Source organism: Lepisosteus oculatus, chromosome 5, assembly GCF_040954835.1.
Source record: "Lepisosteus oculatus isolate fLepOcu1 chromosome 5, fLepOcu1.hap2, whole genome shotgun sequence".
NCBI lineage: Eukaryota > Metazoa > Chordata > Actinopteri > Semionotiformes > Lepisosteidae > Lepisosteus > Lepisosteus oculatus.
In genome coordinates, this window is record NC_090700.1 from 36,294,969 (window position 1) to 36,317,503 (window position 22,535).

General features: G+C 40.6%; 1 protein-coding gene across 2 annotated transcripts in view; it reads left to right on the forward strand.

Moving 5' to 3' along the window:
* LOC102699074 (copine-5) overlaps window positions 1-12,888 on the forward strand; it is a 129,696-nt gene extending 116,808 nt beyond the window's left edge. For both annotated transcript variants that reach the window (XM_015342844.2, XM_006628426.3), the window contains 3 exons: window positions 1,569-1,626; window positions 3,265-3,338; window positions 6,286-12,888. In XM_015342844.2, the coding sequence (XP_015198330.1) occupies window positions 1,569-1,626; window positions 3,265-3,338; window positions 6,286-6,474 (321 nt within the window). In that variant the 3' untranslated portion in view covers window positions 6,475-12,888. The remainder of the gene's footprint in view (window positions 1-1,568; window positions 1,627-3,264; window positions 3,339-6,285) is intronic.
* Window positions 12,889-22,535: the final 9,647 nt, after the last annotated feature.

A 22,535-nucleotide genomic window follows, 5' to 3' on the forward strand; every position in this document is an offset into this window, starting at 1 on the left:
CAGCTCAACTAGCTTGTTTGGTAATTAGTAGATAATGATCCGGGGATTTTACCCAGCTGTTTCTTGAAGAAAACAAAGGTATTTGGCTTCAACGCCATGGATGGGGAGCTTGTTCCTTATTTCCACAGCTCCAATTTCTCCTCCCACTCACGTCGGGTCCACGCAGGTGTGCTGCCAGCTGAAAGGGAGCAACATGTTGTCTTGTCCGTAGCGATCACGCTCACAGGCCGCCCGCGCTGGCCTTCAGGCAGGCCGCCCCAGCTGCCTGTGGAGCCCACGCTGCTGACGAAGCCTCTGGCTACAGGCGCCGGGCTCCGCGGCTTTCCTGCAGCAACGCGACTCCCACCTCCTCGGCGGGGCCTGGGAGATTTCGGATCGACCTTTTGTCCCAGCACCTCGCTGCTGTTGTGGAGCGCGCATTTCCACTCCTGCTCAGAATGACAGCTCTGCTGGTCAGGACAGAGATCACCTGGTTTGGAGAATCTCCAATCTGCTCCCTGACGGCTCGAGCCGTGATAAGATGCTGTGGAAACAGCAATAACAGGAACGAGAAAACAAAACGCTAGCATCTCACCTCGGGGCCTAATCTGCTGGAGCTGGTAGCCAATGGGTGACTATCCTGCTGGCCTCCTAGTTCCTGTGTATTCAAAACTTCACAGTCTGTTCCATCCACACAGATAATGAAGAAGCCTGTAACAAGCTTATGTTACAGCGCTGGGAAGTCTTTCTTCTGTGGTTTCTTGAGGACCCAGTGTTCTGGTGATGGAAAAAGAGCATCTGTTAAAGAGGGAATGCACACCTAAAATTCATGTTTTGTATTATACCATTCACACTGTAAGGTGTCATGACTTTTGACTCCACTATCTATACTATACTGTACATCCAAGCCTATTAAGTTACTCCAAGTTTTATTTTTATTTGTTTTAATTGCCTTTTAGCAAGAAAAGACCTTGTTAAATATGCCCTTTTTTCTTTGGCACTCTACTTCTTAACAAACTATTTTCTGAAGGATTGTTTTCTACGTCCAATGCTTTTTTTTTGCCTTTCTTTCTGCAATGTCTTTATGCCAGTGCAGTATCGGAGAGCTTTGGTATTTAAGAATGAGTTCTTCCTCCAGATTGGTGTTGGAGTAAATGGTAATGCACTGAAAAGCTCCGGTGCAGGACCCTGTGGTGCTCATGGTGGGCTGTGAATAAGCAGGTCTCTCTTTGTGTGTAGCAGTTTCAGCATGGGTGAGGGTAGAACTGTAAAAATGTAATCTAAAACACAAAACGCTTAATTAGACATTGAAGTTTAATTTAAAGGAAATAATATTTTGATCTGGTTTCATAAAGAGCACACCATAATCTTACTGTTGTTTTTCAATGTTAAGAATACCTGAGCTACAGTATGTGATAATTGTGACATACAGTATACTTCAAGTTGTGAGCTAGTTTTATCTTAATATTATACAGTATGCTACTGTACGTGCTATGTTAAAGAAAATACCTAGAACTACAACATTAGCTTGCAGGGCAGAGGAAAACCATGTGGAGTGTTCACTAAATATGTTCATATGTTTCCTTTAGGCTGCTAAACTTCCAATGTCTATCATTATTGTTGGAGTGGGACAGGCTGAGTTTGATGGTAAGGAAAAATGAACTGTTTTGATTTCTGCTTTGACCACTCTCCCTCTGTCTGCTGTCTGATTTAGTCAGCACTTCATATTTGAGTCTACTGATAGCCCTCCTCATCGCTTCCAATGATAAGGTGTTGTACAGTATTGAGACAATGGCCTGTGCTTTCTGTCTCTGTGCTGGCAGACCACTTGGCCTCTGGATTCACTGGGAAGCTTGGAGACAGCAGGATATGATAGATCCCCATATCCTGAAAGATATTAAGGAGTGACATAGCCATTACACCTTTAATAGATTCATGTTGTTGCTTAATTACTGTTCAGAGCAGAAAGGTAATTCTAACCAGCTGTCTATTGTTCCTGATGCCAGTCAGCCTGAATGGACAGCTGATCTGTGTTATAACTACTTTTCATGGTAGTTAAGCGATGTGGTAATGAAACCATATAAAAAGTAAAGTCACAAGTAATAGGTTTATTCCATGCTGAAAAAAGAAGAAAGAAAACACAACGTTTCGGCCGTGGAGCCTTCTTCAGGTGTGAGAGAGACAGGGCAGTAGGCAAAGGTAAAGTAGCGGGAGAACAAAGGTTGGGAGGGAGGAGGAGTGAGAGGCGGGAGCAGGGGACAGAAAGAGAGGCCAATCAAGAGGTGTGAAGTCAGAATGGGTGCAGAGAGGTGTGAAATGAAACTTCTAATGAATGGAGAAAATTTAAAAGAACAGTAATCTGTCGTTAAGGGAAGGGAGAATGTGTGATCCTAACTGCAGAATAATTTTAGTTTCGGTGGTCACCACCAGCAGTGGTGCTAAAGAAATCCCAATTAAGACAAGGAAAGTCTGTTAGAAATGGGATTATTTGTTTCAGGAGCTACTTCCTCCTTCAGAGGTTTCAGTGAACCAGGGTCCACCTTAGCAGGCACAGGTGCAAGGCAATTTCACAACCTGGCAGGACACTAACCTGTCCCAGGGCATTGCACTAATCAGCAGAAGTAAATAAATATAGTTTGGGTGACTTTCTGTAAATGCCCCTTGTACTGTTGTGCTCCGCATACTGATTAAATGACAGTTTGGAGGTCAATTCAGCAAAGTCATAACACTTGATTGGCTTTTTTTCCCCCATGTGCTGGCAACTTAAAAATACCGGCCTGTCTCAGTATTACGTTAAACACTGGACCAAAATCAAAAGAAAAAAATCTGGCTCTGTCAACCAAAACGAAATACTGCCACACTAAGTTCACATGTGTTTTTTTCCCCCAGTAATATAGCAACACAATGAAACTTTGAGTGTCAGAGGCCTTCTTTTTTAAGAATTCCTTTCTTCCTCTGTAATGATGGGGGATATTTCTTTATCCTTTCCTTTACAAACCGCTGCCTAAAAACTTCAAATGCCAGAACATTTTATCTGATCTTGTCCTGTAGTATTACACAGTCTTTAGGATTTTGTCTGCATGGATTTCACATTCATGTCATCGTCAATTAAAGATGAAAGTGGTCAGATTCAGGCTTTTAAATAGAAGCTGTTGCTGGTGCACGCTGCAGGTCAGGATTGGCTTGTACCTACAGTAACAGCAGCTCAGGCAGGAGACGGAGAAAGCTCTGGGATTGTGCCAGTACTTGTCACAGCATCTCTGCTGTCTTCCCTGTTTTTTCCAGCCATGGTGGAGCTGGATGGGGATGACATCCGAATATCTTCCCGAGGGAAACTGGCTGAGCGTGATATCGTTCAGGTGAGCCCTCCATTGCCTCTCCCAAGCTCCAATCATCTAATAGCCGCCTGCCAGCCAGGAAAGCTTTTAAACATGTATATATCCATCTACCCACTTCTTCCAACTCATCCTGGAAAAGCAAGGTAGGGTACACGCTGGACAGGACACTAGTCCGTCACAGGACACACGTTCACACCAGTTTTCCCAGAAGCCAAATAACGATATCTTCTTTGGACTGTGGGAGGCAAACAGACTATTTGGAAGAAACCCATACTAACATGGGGTGAACATACAAACTCCACACAGATAGTACCCCAGGATTTGAACCCAGAGCCCCAGCACTGCAAGGCAGCAATGCTAACCACTGTGCTACTGTGCCACCCAGACTGTTAAATATTTTATATACATGTATTTATTTTATGTGCTTATAAAATATCTCTCTAAAACAGGGTTGGTCTAAACACACAGAGGGAAATGATAATAATACATTCACCCATTTGCTAATTTTACAGCTTTTCTCTCTTAGCCTTGAAATATGTTGCAAGACTGCTCCAGGACCCCAATATCAGAATATCTTCTATTGTTTCATTTGTAACCTTAGCAGTACTTTTTTGGCACATTTTTATAAAACATGGCTCAGAAAGCTCATTATGTATTTATCAGTTGGGCATATCCTATGGAATACCAGGTGTAATGCAAGGAATCATAACAACGTTATCCATTAATAATTGATTACATTGTATGAATTGTCATTAAGAATTCAGTTCTCTTGGCAAAATTTGGTATTTTTATAGATCAGTAGTGGTTTACATCTGCTCTTTATTTTTTCATTATAATTCTATATATTTCAAAAGTGTACTAACATCATTTAATAATAATGAGTTTAATAAAGTTAAATTGCTTATTCAAGCACATCATCCATGGGATACAGAGGCAACTACTGAATGGTCACTAAATGGATATATCATGGCAAGCAGTGTTATGAAACACCTTTTTATGGCTGTAAACACTTATTAATTTCATCCATCATGTGTAACCTGAGCCTATTTGCTATTTAGGATTATCTAACAAGAGATGGGGAAAAATGGCATTTTGACAATTAATATATTGCATCAAGTTCTTTTCGTATTAGAGGTGGTGGTTTATGTTTCCCTGGGGATCTTGATTAAATCAGTTGTGTGGATTTTGAGGATTTGAAACATTTGAATTAATGTCTCTCTCGTAGATCTTTCTGTTCAGGATTAAAAAGATGAATCTCTTCCAGCCTGTCCATGTAAGACATTCCTTTAAAACTCTGTTGGAAAACAAAAATACTTAGATATCATGTAAAAACAATAAAGGGGTTTAGCGGTGGAGGAAAAGACAATCAAGGTCACTTTCCTCCTGCATAGTGTGTAGCAAAAATTCCATGCGAATTTCCAGTCAATATAATCAATGTTCCCCGACCTAACAGCAGCAACCTTGTCTCAATCCTGCTGCTCGGTCTCTTGGCAATCAGGGTACTTAATCACTGCTCTTCGAGATGAGAGACGTACTGTATCTGAATGTGCTTGGCTCATGCCTACCGGCATCCCTCTGCTTCCAGCATGTAAATATTCTAGTTTGCCAACACAGGCAGGAACACAAACGAATGAATTACCCCACCAGTTTTAAGACCACAGTCTTGTTCGTCCCAAGTAAGCTCGGCCTCCGCTGTTTCCTGAAAAGGGGTGAAATGCCGTATTAAAGTGACACTTCTCTAGCTTCACTCTGAAGGCTTTAGTGGGCTGGGCTCGTTTTGCAAATTTGCCCTCCCCCCTTCCTACTTCAGGGCCGGGCTCACGAAGAGGTGACATGGTGACCCCGCCACGTCTTTTTCTTCGCACTCCCTTAGCGCCCGTCAGCCCTCTGCTCCTTCCCGAAGTGGCGTTTTGACGCTCTTCCCAGGCGCTGTTTTCCCATTATTACAGAGGACAGCAGGGGAGGAGGAGGAGAAGCAGCTTTTTTTGGCCCCTTCATAATGAAACAGAAAGAGCTGCCACACGACCTGTCACTACGACAGAACTGCCACTTCTGTCCAGCTGTGCGGGAAGACAGCACAGTCAGATGCCATCTTCTAAAGGGCATCACTGCACTAATTACATCAGGGTATGAAGTCAGTGTACATCTGCTCTCAGGCCATATGCCTCAACAGTTGATTTTGTCCTGCTTATTTAGGTGATGAGGTCCAAGTTTTGTGTTAAAATCATGTTGCATCATGCTGATGGACAAGGGTTCCGGTCTTAAATCAGCTCAAGAATGACTTGAGTGTTTCAAAAAGAGTGCAAGCTGTAGCTTCTGATGTGAACGAAAGGTGAAATGCACTGCAAGTCAGATCTATAAAACTTGCACAGCCACAATAAAATGTAACAGCGCAATTGTGTTCTTGTCCTTGAGTCAATGGCATCCGTCACTTTAACGGAGCTGTATCGCCAAAGTGCAAATGTCCACGATCTGTTTTGGAATGTGATTTGCACCTGAATTGAACTGAATGGAAAATTCAATTCTCCTTCGGGTAGGTGCCGTAGTGAGGACTGGTATACTGTCATTACTTACAGTGCTGGATTTCCCATTAGGCACTGTAGGCACAGTGCCTATGGCCTAGGAAGTTTTTAGGGCCTACGAAGGAGGGAAACGCTAGTGACTAACAAAAAACGAGCTGAAACAACATGCTTCCGATCGACTAGGTGCTCCAAAGCAATCATCATACGCTATCTAGAGGCTGTTCTAGAAACTAGAAGTATCGAAGCGATGGTCGCTCGACTCACTCCATCGATCACGTGGTTTAGCATTAGAATAGTTTACAGTGCATCATGTCAATTGACGTAAAAGTGCCTAGGGCCCACGAACACCAAAACCCGGCCCTGATTACTTAACAGTGGTTAATAGGGGTTGTTAATGGGCAGGATTAATTTCTGATTCTTAAACGATTTGCCTCTTCCCCTTGCAGTTTGTTCCGTTTCGAGACTACATGGACCGGACCGGGAATCACGTGCTCAGCATGGCACGACTGGCAAAAGATGTACTGGCTGAGATCCCAGATCAGTTCATCTCCTACATGAAGTCGCGAGGCATCAAGCCCAACCCAGCCCCACCTCCCTACACGCCCCCCGGACACACCCTTCACACCCAGATCTGATTGGAGCACCAGCGGAAGGGGAGGGGCTGTAGGGAGGAGTGGGGTGTCATTGAAGTCCAGAGCTCCGGGAGCATCCAGGAAAGTTCCGTACGACTTGCCAGTGGAATTCCCGAGAAAGTAGGAAGCACATTGCTTGCGGTTTTGTTTTTTGGCGATAAGAAACAAAAAGACTTCTTACCTTGGATGAACGGAACATTCTGGAAAAACAACAGGACACAGGGGTTTTCTTTTTTCCTTTTAGAAGCTGTGAAAGGGGTCAGAGAAGGAAATCACAGAGAGATGGGTATTTTTTTTTTCCAGCAGAGAGTATGGAGGCGAGAGTGAGGAGAGCAGGAAAGACAGTGTCAACAGTGTAAAATTCGTGCCTGTCTGAAATTGTGGTTGTCTAACTAACTGTTCTGGACAGTCCGCATTGTTTTTTGCTTGTCAGAAGTGCTCACCTATAGCAGAGTAGAGTCTGGGCACATGGGTGTGACGTTTGTAAATACCTTTCTGAATGGCGTACTTCGGTTTATGACGTTTCCACAAAATAATTTATAGAGTTTTAACTATTTATACAGGGGGAAAGGTGTAACATCCTTGTAGTTACCTCTTTTAGTTAATGGTTTGTTTTGTAAGGTTATTCATCCACTAGTGACTTTCCTTATAAAATGCATGGTCATGGGGTACAATTACACAACTAGGAAATACTGCATTACAAGAAGATTTACCCATCTCCCCTTCTCATGTAATAAATAACACAAATATTCTCAAATAAAGCCTAGCCTTTGTTTTCAAAGGGAAGTAAAAGCACAGGTCGATAATAATAAATAGCATCAAAGCTTATAAAAAAATACATTTTACAAAACTGGTTTGTAACAAAACTCTTCCAAGCAGAGAATTTCTCCCCTTTAATTGAAGTACAGTACATTCCTGCAGCAGTTATTCTCTGTGCCTGTGACAGGATTTTTACTCCCTGTGCTCTTTCAGTGTATAGCTACCCTGCTGGAAAAAGATCAAAGGAATCTGTAGGTACACAGGCACCATTTTTCCTCTCACCCGCTGGCCTGTCGCTGCAGATACCTGAGCACAATTTGTTTCACCTTTTCCAATGATTAGAAGTCGCTCTCTCGGAGTCTCTACAGTCACTTTCACCCTTTAAGGCTCCCAGTCTTGTGTAAGGCTGTCACACTGCGCCCTCACTGGAGCAGATATACAATTCCCTTAACCTTCCCATGAATGAGCATTCTGTGTTGAACAAGCAGCACATCGAAAACTGACAAATGGGACAGGAGGAGGGTCTGAGTATCAAAATTCATCTGCAAAGGAAAGAAAAAACGTTACTCAGGGTTTCATAGGGAGTGAGGGGATCTTTTCAATAAGCTAAATTAGTTCTCGAGATAAGCCATGATCAACTCCAGACCTTTTGTGTCACACTGGAAATTCACTGGACGACTCAGTAAAGCCAGGTGGAGATACAGGAAAGTGTCTTTCTCTTGGTCACCAGTCAGTCTGTCTCTCCCTATCTCCTCTTATTTATCAACCCTGCCGGGCATAGCATTTTATTGTCACTTTCAGAAATCAATTAAACAGCCGCGCTCCTTCGAACATCAGCCGTTTCTCATGCCTGTGAATCAGAGTGTAAAAGAAAACAGCAGATGGATATGTTCCTTCTTGGCACATTTTTTTCTTCTGTTTTGGTAATTAATTGATTTTATTTTCTAATTCAACTCAACACTTATTTTTAATGCATTGAGTTATTAAGGTGTGATTATTACCACAAAATAAATATGGCTAAATGCAGTGAGACAGCCTTCTGGCCGCTGATTAAGGGTTCATAGTCAAGTCTTGCTGCTGTTGTTTCTTGTCTGCTAATTGTGCTTTAACCCAGTAAAGTGAATTAAAGCCTTGTGAAATCACTGGAAAGCTCATACAGGTATGCTGAACCACAGTAAAACCTGGCAAAACCTGAACCTTCACAGAAACCTGATGGAAGTATATTAAAGCTGCAGAAATCCTGTTTTAATTTGTCATGGTAGACTGAAGTCATGAAGGGCACTGCCAAATAGGGGTCACAGAATTTTGCTTGTTACATCACTTACTGTACCATTGAAATGCTGTGTACTGAGTAATGTAGGGTGAGAGAACAGTGTTATAAGGGCAGTGCTGTACAAGTCGTCAGGTTGTGCAAACACCACAAGCAGATCGCCTTTTTTAAATAGCAGTTACCACTATAATATGTTATTTTCATAGAACATGATTCTTTAACACTAATAAACCGTCCTGTATACGTATAATGGTTCACATGCTGTATTGCAAATCCAGCCCCTGCACTACTTTTCTGCCGAGATTCCTTCCAGCTGAGACGCACTGCTGAAGCAGGAATGTGCAGTTGCTCATTATTCTTTCTAGAACACTTACAAACCTGATGCAGCCTTTGAAGAGCAAAGGCCTCCTGTTGAGCTGTGTTTGTCACTGCGAGCTCTCAGGCACTGCCTGAAGTGTCAGTACCCCCTACCACCAATGTGAAAAAAGCTTAACGCTGGCAAAATATCTGATGGAAACAGGCCTGTTGGTGATGGACTGTAAAGACAGAAATTATCCTCACTTTGTTGTGGATTTATCCAGATGACATGGGAGCAAACTGATTCCCATACACAGTCAGAAAACGACTTAAAATTAGTCTCGGATACATCAAAATAACTGGATGGAAACAAGCTCAGGACTTTTTTGTGTTTGTTCTTCATAGTATTAATGCATAGGATTAAAAGAACACTCATAGTGTTCAGTATTACAGATTTTAATCAGAGGTGATGGTCTAAGGGCTGGACTTTGTGACACACTGGTGCTGCATTAGTGAGGAATGGTGGTGTGCTTTACTGCCTGGAGGGCTGACAGGCAGAATGTTTTGCAAGACCCTTCTATAAAAATACCATTTTATTTCAAAAGCCAGACCTACCAATGCAGGGCCTGAGCTGCCTTCTATAGTAGTTGAGTAGTTGACACAATCCCATGCAGAAACAGGAGCAGGCATGAACACCACAGGCCTTGTGCATGACAGAAGATCTGAATGCAGATTCCAACCATGTAATTGGCAGTAGCCATATATCTCCTTATATCTATCTTAATCCATATATCTATCTTAATAAGATTTGCTTATTAAATGCTTTGGCTGACACTTTACCCAAAGCAACATACAAAGGTTGCAAGTATGTTGTTTATTTACGTATTTGCATACTAATTCATCCAGACAGATTGGCAGAAACAATTTAGGACAGTGCCTTGCTCAAGAGTACAGCATCAATGTCCCCATCAGGGATAGGAACCCATTTGCTGCTGAGCAGGAGGTCAGAGTACTCAGTCTGTTTCCAGGCGACTCATTGGAAATCAGGTATAGGAGAATCACTGGACACTTAAATCTATACAGCATGTTGTATCACACATCTCCTTTCATCAGCATCAACCATAACGATTTTGGAAGTTATCATGTGCAGCAGCTAGAGATGCCAACTCCATGGGTGCTATCATTTCGTCAAACTATTCTTATAGCAGGGATGAATGCATTTTTTACTTTGTTTTTGAGACATTACCAAGTAATACCTAGCCAAATAACTATTATATTTTGTCTGAAACCCGGTAGTAAATTTAACTGCTTGTAAGTGCATTATGATTCACTTAGTTAATTGAATTTGCTAGTTTGTAATGACCTGTCATAATTAAATCAGAAGGAACTGATGATTCCCCTGTCTGCACAGGGTTGGCTCTGCCAGCGAGTATACTTAAAATGAAATGTTTCTTTCCCAAATGGATACATTCCCATCTGCACTTTAATGGACTCCTGATAGTATCTTGCAATCGTTTCGTTCTGTACCGGAGCAAAACCTAAGAAAGGTCGGACATTTCATCAAAAGCGGACATCACCATTGAGGTGGCTCACCTTTAATGATGAGTAGGAAAACATTTTTTGCGAAAATTATGTTGCAAAAGGTAGAAAGTTAAAGTTTTTCAATGAAGGTGGAATGTGTGTTTATGGAGAATGGATTTGAGGGATGGTATCATGATAGAAAGATTTCAGAAGTGTGATCTGCCACCAGGAGCCTTCTATTGGAAAATGATGAACTCGCTAAACAAGTATAATTTGGTGCCTGTGACTGCAGTAATATGACACCTACACATATACAGTCCCCACATCTTAGCAACATGACACACCCCTTCTAGAAATCCCTTTATTCTTTGAAACAGGTGTGATTTACATAGTAAGATCAGATCACTTTATTAGCCATATTAAATTTCTTGCATTAGGAATTCATCTTTTCACATACCCCAGCTTGCTCTCCATGAGACACACAGACACGGAGACAACCTTGGGGTCAGAGCTCAGGGTCAGCCATTGTCCAGCACCCCTGGAGCAGTTGGGGTTAAGGGCCTTGCTCAGGGGCCCAGTGGAGTAGCATTCCTCTGCCAGCCAAGGGATTTAAACCAGTAACCTTCCAGCCACAGGCACAGATCCTTAGCCAAAGAGCCACCGCTCCGCCCCAACAGATACTTGCAAACCATATCCGAGAGTTAAAAGCGATGCAATGTTAAAATGATGGGATAAGGCACAGTATTTAGTATCTGTAGACCACCGTGCAGAACACAATATCTTGATTTGAATAGTGGGCTTATACCGATTTACGCATTCATCCGTAGTCTTGATTTGATAGAGTATCCAGTTAAAGCATTAGCATTTTAAAATGTAGGATATCTACAGGTCTAGCAGAGGCAGACTAGTACTATATGGTTTTATTTACAGTGTTACATCAGAGGTCAGCATTCTTTTTTCAGCACAATACAAAAGCACATTTTTTTAAGTGTTGTGCCGGAAGATCAAATGATGTAAGTTTTCTTGACTTAAAATTATGATTTTTTACTTTAAAAGGCAAAATTAGCCATTTAATACTGTATACCCAGTACCATGCAGCTCCAATGAGTGAATCTAGAAGAAATGAACATCATACTGACAGATTGTTTTTTGTTTGTTTGTTTCGTAACAAAAGTTATGGCTTACACTTCTGATATAAAATTATTGATAATGAACCATCCTCACATGCTCTTACTTATGTTGTAGTCCTCTTTGCTTCTTAATGAGGCAAAATCATTTAATGTAATAACATCTTGATATGGTTTCAGATGCTCTTCATTGCTAACATATGATTAGGGACTGAATTACACACACAGCCAAACATATATCTTATGTGATCTAATTAGCAAAAGCTGTCATTTAGGGGGAAAAAGCGTGCTATAATTCAAGATTATACCGTGCACGTATTCTAATCTTCTTATCAATTTCAATGTAATTGTCTACCCTTTGCCCTGTGCATTTGTTAAACGTGCTCTGACTACCCATCACACAACAGAACAGGTTTCCCTTGGTTTTTAATGAAAAGTACAAAAAGAAACTACACATGCTGTCAAGTGCACACAAAATTGCAATCAAGCAAATCAGATGCAGGATATTATTCCTTCAAATCCCCCTGTCCCAGAATACGTTTTTACAGCTAAACGTTTGCCCTTCTCTACCATAAGCAACTATTGATTCTCCTTAATGAGAGATTGATAAGCATGAATAGACAGCAAAAACTAAAAATCATTAGAAACCCCAAAGCATTTTTATAAGAAGGAACCTGAGGTGGCCACTAGCCACTTGATGATATCATTTTTTGTATTTTCCTAATTTTCAGTGTTTTACAGGTTCTACAACATTGTGACGCACATTTTTACATGTAAAAAATACCTTCCCTTTGATGTCATTGTAGTGATTCAGTCTCAAGAAAGAAAGATCCCGATTTGTTGGTAAAAAACTGAAGATTTTTCTGTTTGCTGTATGTTGGATTAAAAAAACAAGGTGATGCATCCTGAATGCACAGAAGCCTTTTCCAGCATCTCTCCTATTCCCAGCTAAGGCCAGGCTTTCCCAGCCCTTCCAACACCCTGTGACATGTGGTTGTGTGAACTAAAATCTGCTGGTTGTGAGGAGGGTCCTAGTTCTTCAGTGCCAATGTCTGTGACACAGTAATACAGTCCGCTCGGACAATGTGCATGTTAGTGCCAAAACGGCAGCAAGTTCTGTGGACTGTTTTCTCTTTTCTTTTTCTGCCCAGCAGTTACAGTTTTTTTATGATGTAATGGACTTGTTTCTAATGAGATTATTCTAATGGAGTTCTGTAGCCATCCAGCATGTTTGCAGTAATTGTTTTTTTTTTAATGATTACTATTATTATTTTTTTATTTTCGACTCGGTCGTGAACCTCTCTTGGTCTCTGATTTGCATGGTGAATTTTTTCAAACCGAACATTGTTGTACACTCTCGTTGTCATACAGTGAATTGTGATATGCTTTGTATTGGATTGCTTTACAAGAAAAAAACAATAAAAACCGACTACTTTTACAAAAGATACAATGCTAGTTTTATATTGGACTACAAAATCCTTTATATACTATGAGGCTTTAAAAATGTAACAAATTAGAAAACCATCAACATTTGTTGCATTTTTGATGCCTTTCCTTACATTTTACTTATCTATTTAAATTAGTAAAATTTTATATTATTGCTTTCAAACAAACCAGTAGTCATACAGTACTGGTCGAAAATCTACTATACGTTTGCATGTCCAAGTACACGGAAAATTCCACTTAGAAGCATACCGTACGCCTTCTTCTGGGATGACTTACATTCAAAGCAATTACTGAGCTGTAAAAATAGAAGAAAAGGTCAAAAAGTTAAATACTGTTATGTGGTTTATCTAGTATGACAAAAGACAGAGCACAGGTAGAGAATTTATGTGTAGTAGGAGCTCCAGGTGCAGTCTGACCAGGTCTGCGCCTGATGTCTTTAGGAGGTACAATAAGATTCCTCTACTGTGTCCAGGTACATTTTCAGGTTTGTTTTCTTAAATATATCGCATATAATATGACATATAATACAACTGGGTCTGCTGGCAGAAATGGCCAGGTTGAAATGAAGGACAGTAGTACTGTCTCCATCATCGAATCTGAATCCTGCCCCCCAATACAATGGGACTTTTCTGTTTTGTGCAGAATCTTTGTGAAATACACCACTGAGGGCATGGCTCTACTAAGAAACTGCAATAAATGACTAGAACAAATTCTTTTAGCAGTGTGGGACTTTATCTTTCATAATTACCATTAAGCAGATGCTTGTCTCCACTCTGCACTGACAAATGTTGTGATACAGACACATGCAGTGGGGCCTTAGTTTTATATTTCACCCAGAGGACAGAGCACAATGAGTTAAGTCACTTTAGAACAGTGAATTATTTGCAGATCTGGGGCTCGAAGGAGGCATGTCTGGCCTATTTAGTCTCCACATCTTAGCGGCAGGTTAATGTAACAAAAGAGAAGGACCCGAACTAGTCATCACAAATAACTCTGCTAGCTGCTGTTCACAAATGTCATGCAAATATGACTGTCAGGTGCATCTACAAACTTTGAACCCAAGTCATTTCAATTTGTGACTGCCAGTGACTGGAGCAGGCGGCCCTTGGCACCTGAGGGCCCTTTCAGCTCTATGATTAAGAGTTTTACTTGCACTTCTTAACATCCATCCGTTTTCTCACTACTTTATCCAATCCAGGGTCACAGTGGAAGTGGAATCTATCCCAGCAAGTAACAGGAGCAAGGTCAGGTTCACCCTGGAAGGGATGCCAGTCCACCACAGGGCACACAATTTTTCCAGAAGCCAATTCACCTACCAGTATATCTCTGGACTGTGGAATGAAACCAGAGCACCCAGAGGAAATCCACATGAGCACAGGGAGAACATACAAGCTCTGTGCAGATTGCAGCCCAAAAATTAAACCCTGAATCTCAGAACTGTGAGGCAGTAATGCTAACCACTGCGCTACTGTGCCACTGAACATTTGGTAACTTGTTCTTTCACTGTTTTGACTTGTGTTGAACCTATGGGCTGAGCCTCTCGATCAGGTCGTTATTGGAAATGAGAATTTATTCTCAGCTGACTGGCTAAGTATAGGATTATTGCTATTATTGTAAATCTGCAAGTCACGCCACTTTGAGCTTGCCTGGCGTCAGTCCCTGTCCCCAGTGTGTTGTCTTTTGGGCTCAACAGTGTCACACTTTGCATTATCGCACACAGCACCTCCCTGACAAAGCGAGAAGAGGGGATAACAAGAGCTTCCTGAGAAGGGCAGGTGAAGAATAAGTAGTGAGCTCATGGGGGTGCCTGTGTCAGTAGTTACCGCTGCGCTGTAGAGAAGTCTGTCTTGTTAAAGCGTGTGTGTGAGCAGAGCCCTTGTCATGTTTCAATGAACATGCTTGACAGTGAGATAACTTGCCACACAGCTCCAAGCTTAAAAGTGGGCTGACATAAATAAGCCTGGATGCTCATCTTGGTCCTTTACTTCATACAGGGTCTGACACAGACACTGAGGAAGAAGGATAACATGGAAATATTAGGGGAACACTGGACACCAAGTCCTTCCAAGTTCGAATGTGCTGATTAAAAACAGCAAGGTCCTGTTTGCATGCTTACAAGTCAGCATGGGCTATTGGAAGTTTTTATCCCCCATTTTTTAGATTTTGAAATGACTAATTATTTTTCATTTTATACCCCTCTCTGGACAAGCATGACATGGTCGAGCGTCACTCATTTCTACTTTCAGTTATGACCACCCTGCTTACCTGGGACAGATACTGGCACAGAAATGTACACTGTTGAGCCCCAAAACTGATTTCCTAATGTTAAAATACAGTTAGCCACCAATGCAGATGCAAGCTCTGTTGTGCCTAACAAGCCACAGGTGATGCCTCTGCTCTCCAGCATGGTGAAAATTTCTCTCTCACGCACTTAGGTCTCTTAACCAGCCTTAACCCCATGTCTTTCATACTAGCTCAGCTCTCCATTGCATAATTGAACTCTTAATTAATTTAGACCCCTTTTCAGAGCTGAACAAAGTTAAGATTCACAGCTTCGGAGTAGGAATAAAGCACAGGTTCCAGTCATGCCTGTTGAGATTCAGTTAAGTAGAGAACTTGGCTGGAATGAAAACCAGTGAGTGGGTGGTCTACCCAGGGCCAGGGAGGCTAAGCCATACTAATGTCATAGTCCAGATGGCAGCCAGCAGTGTTGGGCTACAGGGTTTAACCTGGCACTCGTAGAGCTGCCAGCTGCCAACTGACCACCATGCTTCTTTTGTTTAACTTTTTCATCTTTGTCGAGTATATTTTTAGTCCGCCACTAAAGCCTTTGTGCGTACACTTTGCAAAGATCCTGGACTTACAACAGTTGTCCATGTTTTTTCTCTTTATTTTCTCTTGTTTTGAATTTGCTCTTTCAGCCTGCTACCATAAAACGTGACTGTTAATCTCTGAAAATTGGCCTGAAATGGCCAGCATCTGTCCTATGCTAATCTGGCAACAGTGTATATGTCATGATTATAGACTCTGTTCTGTCTGGACATTCATTCTCGAATACCTACAGTGACACAGAAAGAATAAAAGAGGGAGCAGGAAGGTGTTCTTTCCAGACTGAACCAGTAGACCAATAGGCAGAGTTCTCCACAGCTCTCAAAGAGCATTAAGCAGAAGACATGCACCTGCGCTGTGATTCACTCCGATCTCAGGAAGCCTGTCTGCAGAGGTGAACACAAATCAAAAGGACTTAGCAGGAATCCATTTTCATAAATTTTCAATGTTGCTATTTTAATAAATACAGCGTGTGTGTGTGTGTTTTATGTGAAGGGTTAGAAATGAAAGATATGACAGTTGCCCCAGGCTGGGGAAAGTAATGAGCAGAGAGCTCTGTCTTCCTTGGCTGAGTGTGTGGAGTGGATGCAATCCAGCAGACAGACATGCTTCAGGAAAAGATGCCTGAAGAATCAAACTGCAACAGGTGAGAACTGGAAAGGAGTTTTCCCAGGGGAACCACAACAAAGTCTAATGCATCTCATCTTGGAGAACTGGGATTGCATGCAATTAAGATAAAACCGTGCATTGATTTTTTTTTAATTTAGTTAATTATTCTCTTTATCTGAAGCAATTCTGAGAAATCCAATGGCCAGAAACATTAATCTTTCATGAGCATGTCTGACAGTCACCTGCTGCACAGCCAACAACTACTGTACTTTACATCGATGTATTTTGTGTAATCAATTGATCACTTCAGTGAACCAGTTGGGTCAACTGGGAACATTTCACTTATTTTCAGAAAAAACACACAGATGCTGCAGTTGACAATAATGTTAGTAAAAACATGCAGAGGAGTAACATCAATTATCATTAAAATACTTTGTATCAAAGTCAGTGATAGCAGTTGAAATGCCAATAAATACAGAGCATGAATTGAAATCTTTTTAGAAAGTCTGGGGTGCAGTGTAACTATTCTAGACATAACCTGGGCAGATGAGTGTGAGCCAGTTCCTCTGCCAAGTTTCGAGTATCCCTTGCCTGATCTCTCGACAAGACAATGAGATGTCTGCAGAACAACATTCTGGCTCACTTTTTTTGCATGGACAAGTGTTGTTTCTCAGAAATGATTTAATTCAACATCTTCGTGTGGTTTTGCTATTTAAAGATCAGAACAAATGCAATATGCTGATGCCTTTCAGAGCATTGAATGAATGCAGACAGACCTCCAAGCAGAAGGGATTTTAAAGGCCAAGGTAAGAAAATGACACACAGCACACCTTGAATTTAATTGTCTTCACTGACAATGCCACAATTAAAATTCTCCCTCAAATTTTCTACTCTGAACTAGCATTGTTTTGCCATTGTCCTGTCATCTTGTTTTCATCCACTATGAAAAGTTTGTTAATGTTATCGAAACAGTCTGTCACTTTATGTCATGTTTTCTGGCATACAAAAAAAACATTTTAAATATATCTTATTTAAAAAAATGGGCCATGGTGAATGTTCTGAATTAACAAAACATATATTTAATCATTCAAACATACTGTATGACTGTCCTGTAGTTGTTCCACTGATATTATTGTATCACAGGAAGTAGCTATAAAGGGAAGAACCATATATTTGGTGGCAAAAGAAGATATAAATTCATTTTTCAAGACACCCTTTTTAGAATCATTTTAAGAGGCCTTAGAAAGAGGAGCCAATTAGAAGTCTTCAATTGCTATTGAGGATAAAACATTGAGCAAAACAAGGAATAAACTGATAGACAAATTTTGTTCATGGATCCTCCCAATAATGATTAATTTCTTAGTGTGATTCTTAAGAAATGCCATTACTCAGGCAATAATGTGATTATTAAAGCGGGCTGATTCTGAAAGTCCAATAAATTGTGGATGCGCATCGCTGTTTACCCTATCAAATGTCTCTGGACAATGAGCTATTATATAAGGGTGGTTGGTTCCCCAAAGGCATGTTGTTGACGAAGGTGCAGGAATCTTGACCATTTGATGGAAGGCTGCTGTTGCCAATGCCATCCTCAATGCCACTGTGTAGATCTCAGTGGAAGAACTCTTTGATTAAGGCTTATACACACGACTACAGTTATTGAACAAGGGATGAATGAAGGACGTATGTATCGCCTGTTACTCTACTTCCTTGTAACCTTGTCAATAAAGTCTTATATCACAGGAGGATCTATAGCTTGGGTCAAAATAAAACAAAAGCTATGATTTATAGTGATGTATACAAAGGGTGTCTGAAAAATGTTCTTGTCAATACCTTTGAGGCCTCTACAGAATACAAAGAACAATGAAGGAACAAGCTGTTCAAATAGGAACTTTAGCCAAGCAGATGTAGATTTAGAGAGCCACACAGCAGCCAATCATCTGTAGAGACTCCCATTCCAGCCAATAAGCCGTAGAGAGTCCTTCTCCATCCAATAAGCTGTTATACAGCCCCATTCAACCAATCAACAAAAGCTACCAAACCACAATGTCCTGCATTCATTTAAGTGAACTCATGCAGCGCCGTTGTGTCTTGACTCTGTTTAATTAGATAGTCTGCAGACAACTTTGCAGTTAATTCTGCCACCTGGGAGACTTATACAGCTGTTGCTGCAATAAATCATGTACACAGTGCACTTTGCCACTGTCACTCTCTATGCAAGGAAACAATTAAAGGCCTGGAGCAGAGCAAGTAATAAAATCCACAAAGCTCTCAGAGGGATGTTATGAAGGTACTGTATGCTCTGTGGAGCAGGGAATCTGTTCCACATTTATAGCAGGTGGAAGCAGATTTCATATTGGATAAGAAAATACCTATAAAAGGACTGAAAAGTGTTTTGTTTTTTTCAGATCTTAGGCCTGTGCAAAATAAATGCAGATCTATATGGTTGCTTCTTTAATAGCAGACACATTTCTTTGAAAGTCAAACCATAGCTGCATATCTCATATGGAGGCTGAAATATAAGATTCAGTAACTTGTGGAGGGCTACAAATGGTTAGTCACCAGCAGATCCAGGAAACAAGGGCTCTCCTGGTAACACATCCATTTATACTAGCCACTGGACATAATATTCAATTCATTAAGATACAGCACAATAGGTCAATTAAACCTCTAATACTTGCAATTAAGTGTTCAAATCCTCAAGCTCCTATGTGCAATGTATGAAATTCCCTCATTGATGAAGTAAGATAAAACAGAAAAGGGGAGAGAAAAGTTATCTTGACATGCAGCCAAACTCTCAAATCTACTGTGCCGGTAGTCTTGCTGTATTCTTTGGTTGCTATCTCTCAATTAAAGCGAGTTGCAGTGGCAGGAGTTGATTGAAAGCAGTGAGAGCTCCACCGTGCTGCTGGAAAACACACATTGCTGCTGGTGATTTGTTGTGATCAATATTTCACAGCACACATTCCTGTGGCTCCTGGGATTCTGAGCACTCCGCTGGCTGCAAGCTGTTGTGTTAAGCAGAGTGGTGGGAACTGGGGAAAAGAGTCACGGAGGGGGGTGAACAGGCAATGAACAGGGTCTTGTTTCTTTCCTCCTATCTGCTTGCCAATTACCTACCTGCTTGTGTTGGACATCTACAGTATCTGCAAAGCCCAGTCATACTAAAGGAAGCAACACTGATACAGCAAAACCTAAAGAACTGCAGCATTATGCAGATCATAAAAGGTATCAGAGAGCCCAGTATCCAGTAGTTTAAGCAGCCTGACACAGACAGGCATGCACGATGCTGATATTTATACTACAGGCATGGTCATATTGTGGGAAAGGGAAATTCCATTATTTAGGGAAAAGGACAATCATTGTATTCTGTGCTCTATATCTCACACTCTGTATGTCCATCGGCACTCCAGTCCGTCTTTACTTCTTGACATGTAAGTCAGAAACTTCCTTGACGACTCATCTGGAGGCCAGTGACAGCTGGGGACTCAGAATCACAATTTAACAACTGGTGTGTCACAACTGAATCAAAAAACCTGAGAGAAGCTATTGTTTTAGAACTGCAACTGTAATTTCATGCTGGAAATAATAATGACACCAAAAAAAGACTCATAAAAGAGGAATGACAAAGGAGACTAAAAAAAAACAAGAAAAAGTTTAACAATAATCCAAACCGTGTTTCTTAAGCACCCTGTCATTCAAGCAGTGTCTTGGGGCATATCAGCCTGCGTTTCCTGGAAATGCAAATATCCTGACAATGGGTGATTCAAAACAAAACCCAGTCCCTGAAACATAAAGAGTGTTATTGTTTTATTATGCTGATGCTATGCATTTTGCTAGCTTTGTCATGGCTTTGTATGGTTTCTCTTAAGAACCTAAGAAAGGTTACAAACAAGAGGGTACTATTTAACCCATCTAATTTATTTGGTTTCTAGTAAGTAGGATCTGAACTATCAATTTTTTTTTAAGACAGCAAGGGCTTCAACAGAAACTCCCACAATGCTTCAGGTTAAAACGCTGTTTTCCTCTTCTCATTTTAAAATATACTTCCACATAGTTTTTGCTTGTGTTCACTGGTGATTCTGAAGATTCTGATTTCTTTAGCCTTTAAGTGTAGGACATTCTTTTAAGCCTCTGGATATAACTAGGTGCTTTTCTTGACTGATTGCAGCAATATCCATCCATCCATTTTCACTCTGCTTTGCCTGGTGAGGGTCATGGTTGCAGCAATATCTTACAGGAAAATAATGACAAAACTGTATAGAATATAATCTTTGTGACATTCCTTTACAGGTTCTGTAGTGTTTGCCAATTCTTTTATTTTTGAATTTTTTGCAAACTATCGTGTCTCTTTGTGCTTTACACTTCTATTATTCAGTTAAGGAATAAAAGGAGGGTAAAGCAGAGTAAACCATGGTAGAAGCAGTGAGTTCACTGCTTTAACCATAGTACAATTATGCATCCCTCTCGAAGAAAAACATGTTGTTGTCTTCTTCTTAATTAGAGGTGGTAAAAGAAGACAAATCTTTAACATTGCTTGAAACATAGCAATCCTTTCCTTCACCCCTGTCTTTTTCACATCTTTTAAATGTACGGCTTTTAACTTGTAAGGCCATTCAAACTGAAGAAAAGAAAATTGGCCATCTTGGTAATTCTAGTGTTCCTGAGTGGAAAAGGGAGCTCTATATTCAGTTCAGGAAATAAAGGCAATTATTGCCTCTGGGAGTGGTGTTTGGAGAGCCAGGCTAGCATTAAGCAGTATCAGGACCCTGGACAGCTACATCCTGGAAAGTAAAGCTAATGGATGCACTTAACATGCTAAGGAAACTGCAAAACACAATGTGTGTAAAACTCTAAGTCAATCCACTGCATAAATTCTGCACAAATTTAGAGTCCTCAGATTAAACCCTGGACAAAAACATTGGTATCACTAGACATTGTAAACACTGTTTCTTTAAAACATGGGTCTAAATTCTGGGTACAGGGAAATGTCTCTATGGTTATTCTATGATTGAAGACAAGCCCTCGGGCATTGCTAGAGTCATTGGTTGACAATACGTTTCATACATTTAAAAAGAAATTGAATAGTTTACTCTGAATCTATTACTTTGCAGTGCAGATGGTATAATTAGTTTTGGACTGATTGTTGTCCATCAGATCTAGTAGGTCCTCTTTTTGATTCAGGTGCCTAGAAGGATGAGATTTAAAGATTTCTAAAAATAGTCTTTTACAATCCAAGTCAAATACCCAAGCTATGTTTGAATTGGGGAAAAAAACATCCCACGTTATTTTCACACAGATATTACCTCTTTTAAAGTTTAAAATTCCTTTGTAAGAATGAGGGAAAATCGGAGACAAGTTTGGCTTGCGGGTTTTTTTAATAATCACTTATTTTATCAAGTTTATGAACAAATAAACAGGAATAGGAAAGAAAGTCATGCAAAACTAGCTTCATTCAGAAGGTATCTGTTCCGTGAGGGATGTCCAATATTTCTACCTTTTTGTAGAAATAAGAGGTGTGTTTGAGGATGCAGCTGACGGTTGCCACCAAACAAACTGTTCTGTAAATGAATCCATTTTATCTGGAGACACAAAAACTGTAATCTCAGATCTAATCTTCTCCCGTCAATTGGATTAATTTAAGGTGAAGATTAGATTTCTCTCATCTGATATAAAATGTATTAAGAGTAAAAGAGAAAACAGAAAAGTGTGCGAGTGGTAATGACTTCGGCTTAAGAACAGCAGATGACAAGCGGAGCGCACAAATAAGAACACAAAATAATGGGGTGAATAAACCACCCCTCTAATATATATGCTGTTCATCTTTTACTAAGATACTATTTGAATTTTATAAACAGGTTGTCAATATGCCTTATCACTGTACAATGTTACTTATTTTATTTTTATTTCAATTGAATTTTAGACTGTACTGTAGCTGTTTAAAGACCTTTCAAAATGCGTCACATAGGCCTTCAAAATAATGAACCCTATCATTAATCTATTTTGAAGGGAATGCCATGACGTAACATTATCTTCTATCTCTCTTGTTATTACTGAGCAGTTAAAGCACAAAACATCACAGTACAATACATTTGTGTCATCGTCATTGACATGCTTATCCATAAGATGTAAACAATTCGTATTTTGCTGGCTGCTCATTGTATCTGTGAAAACCCATTTCCAACAAGAATTCTCCAGAAGGTTTCTGG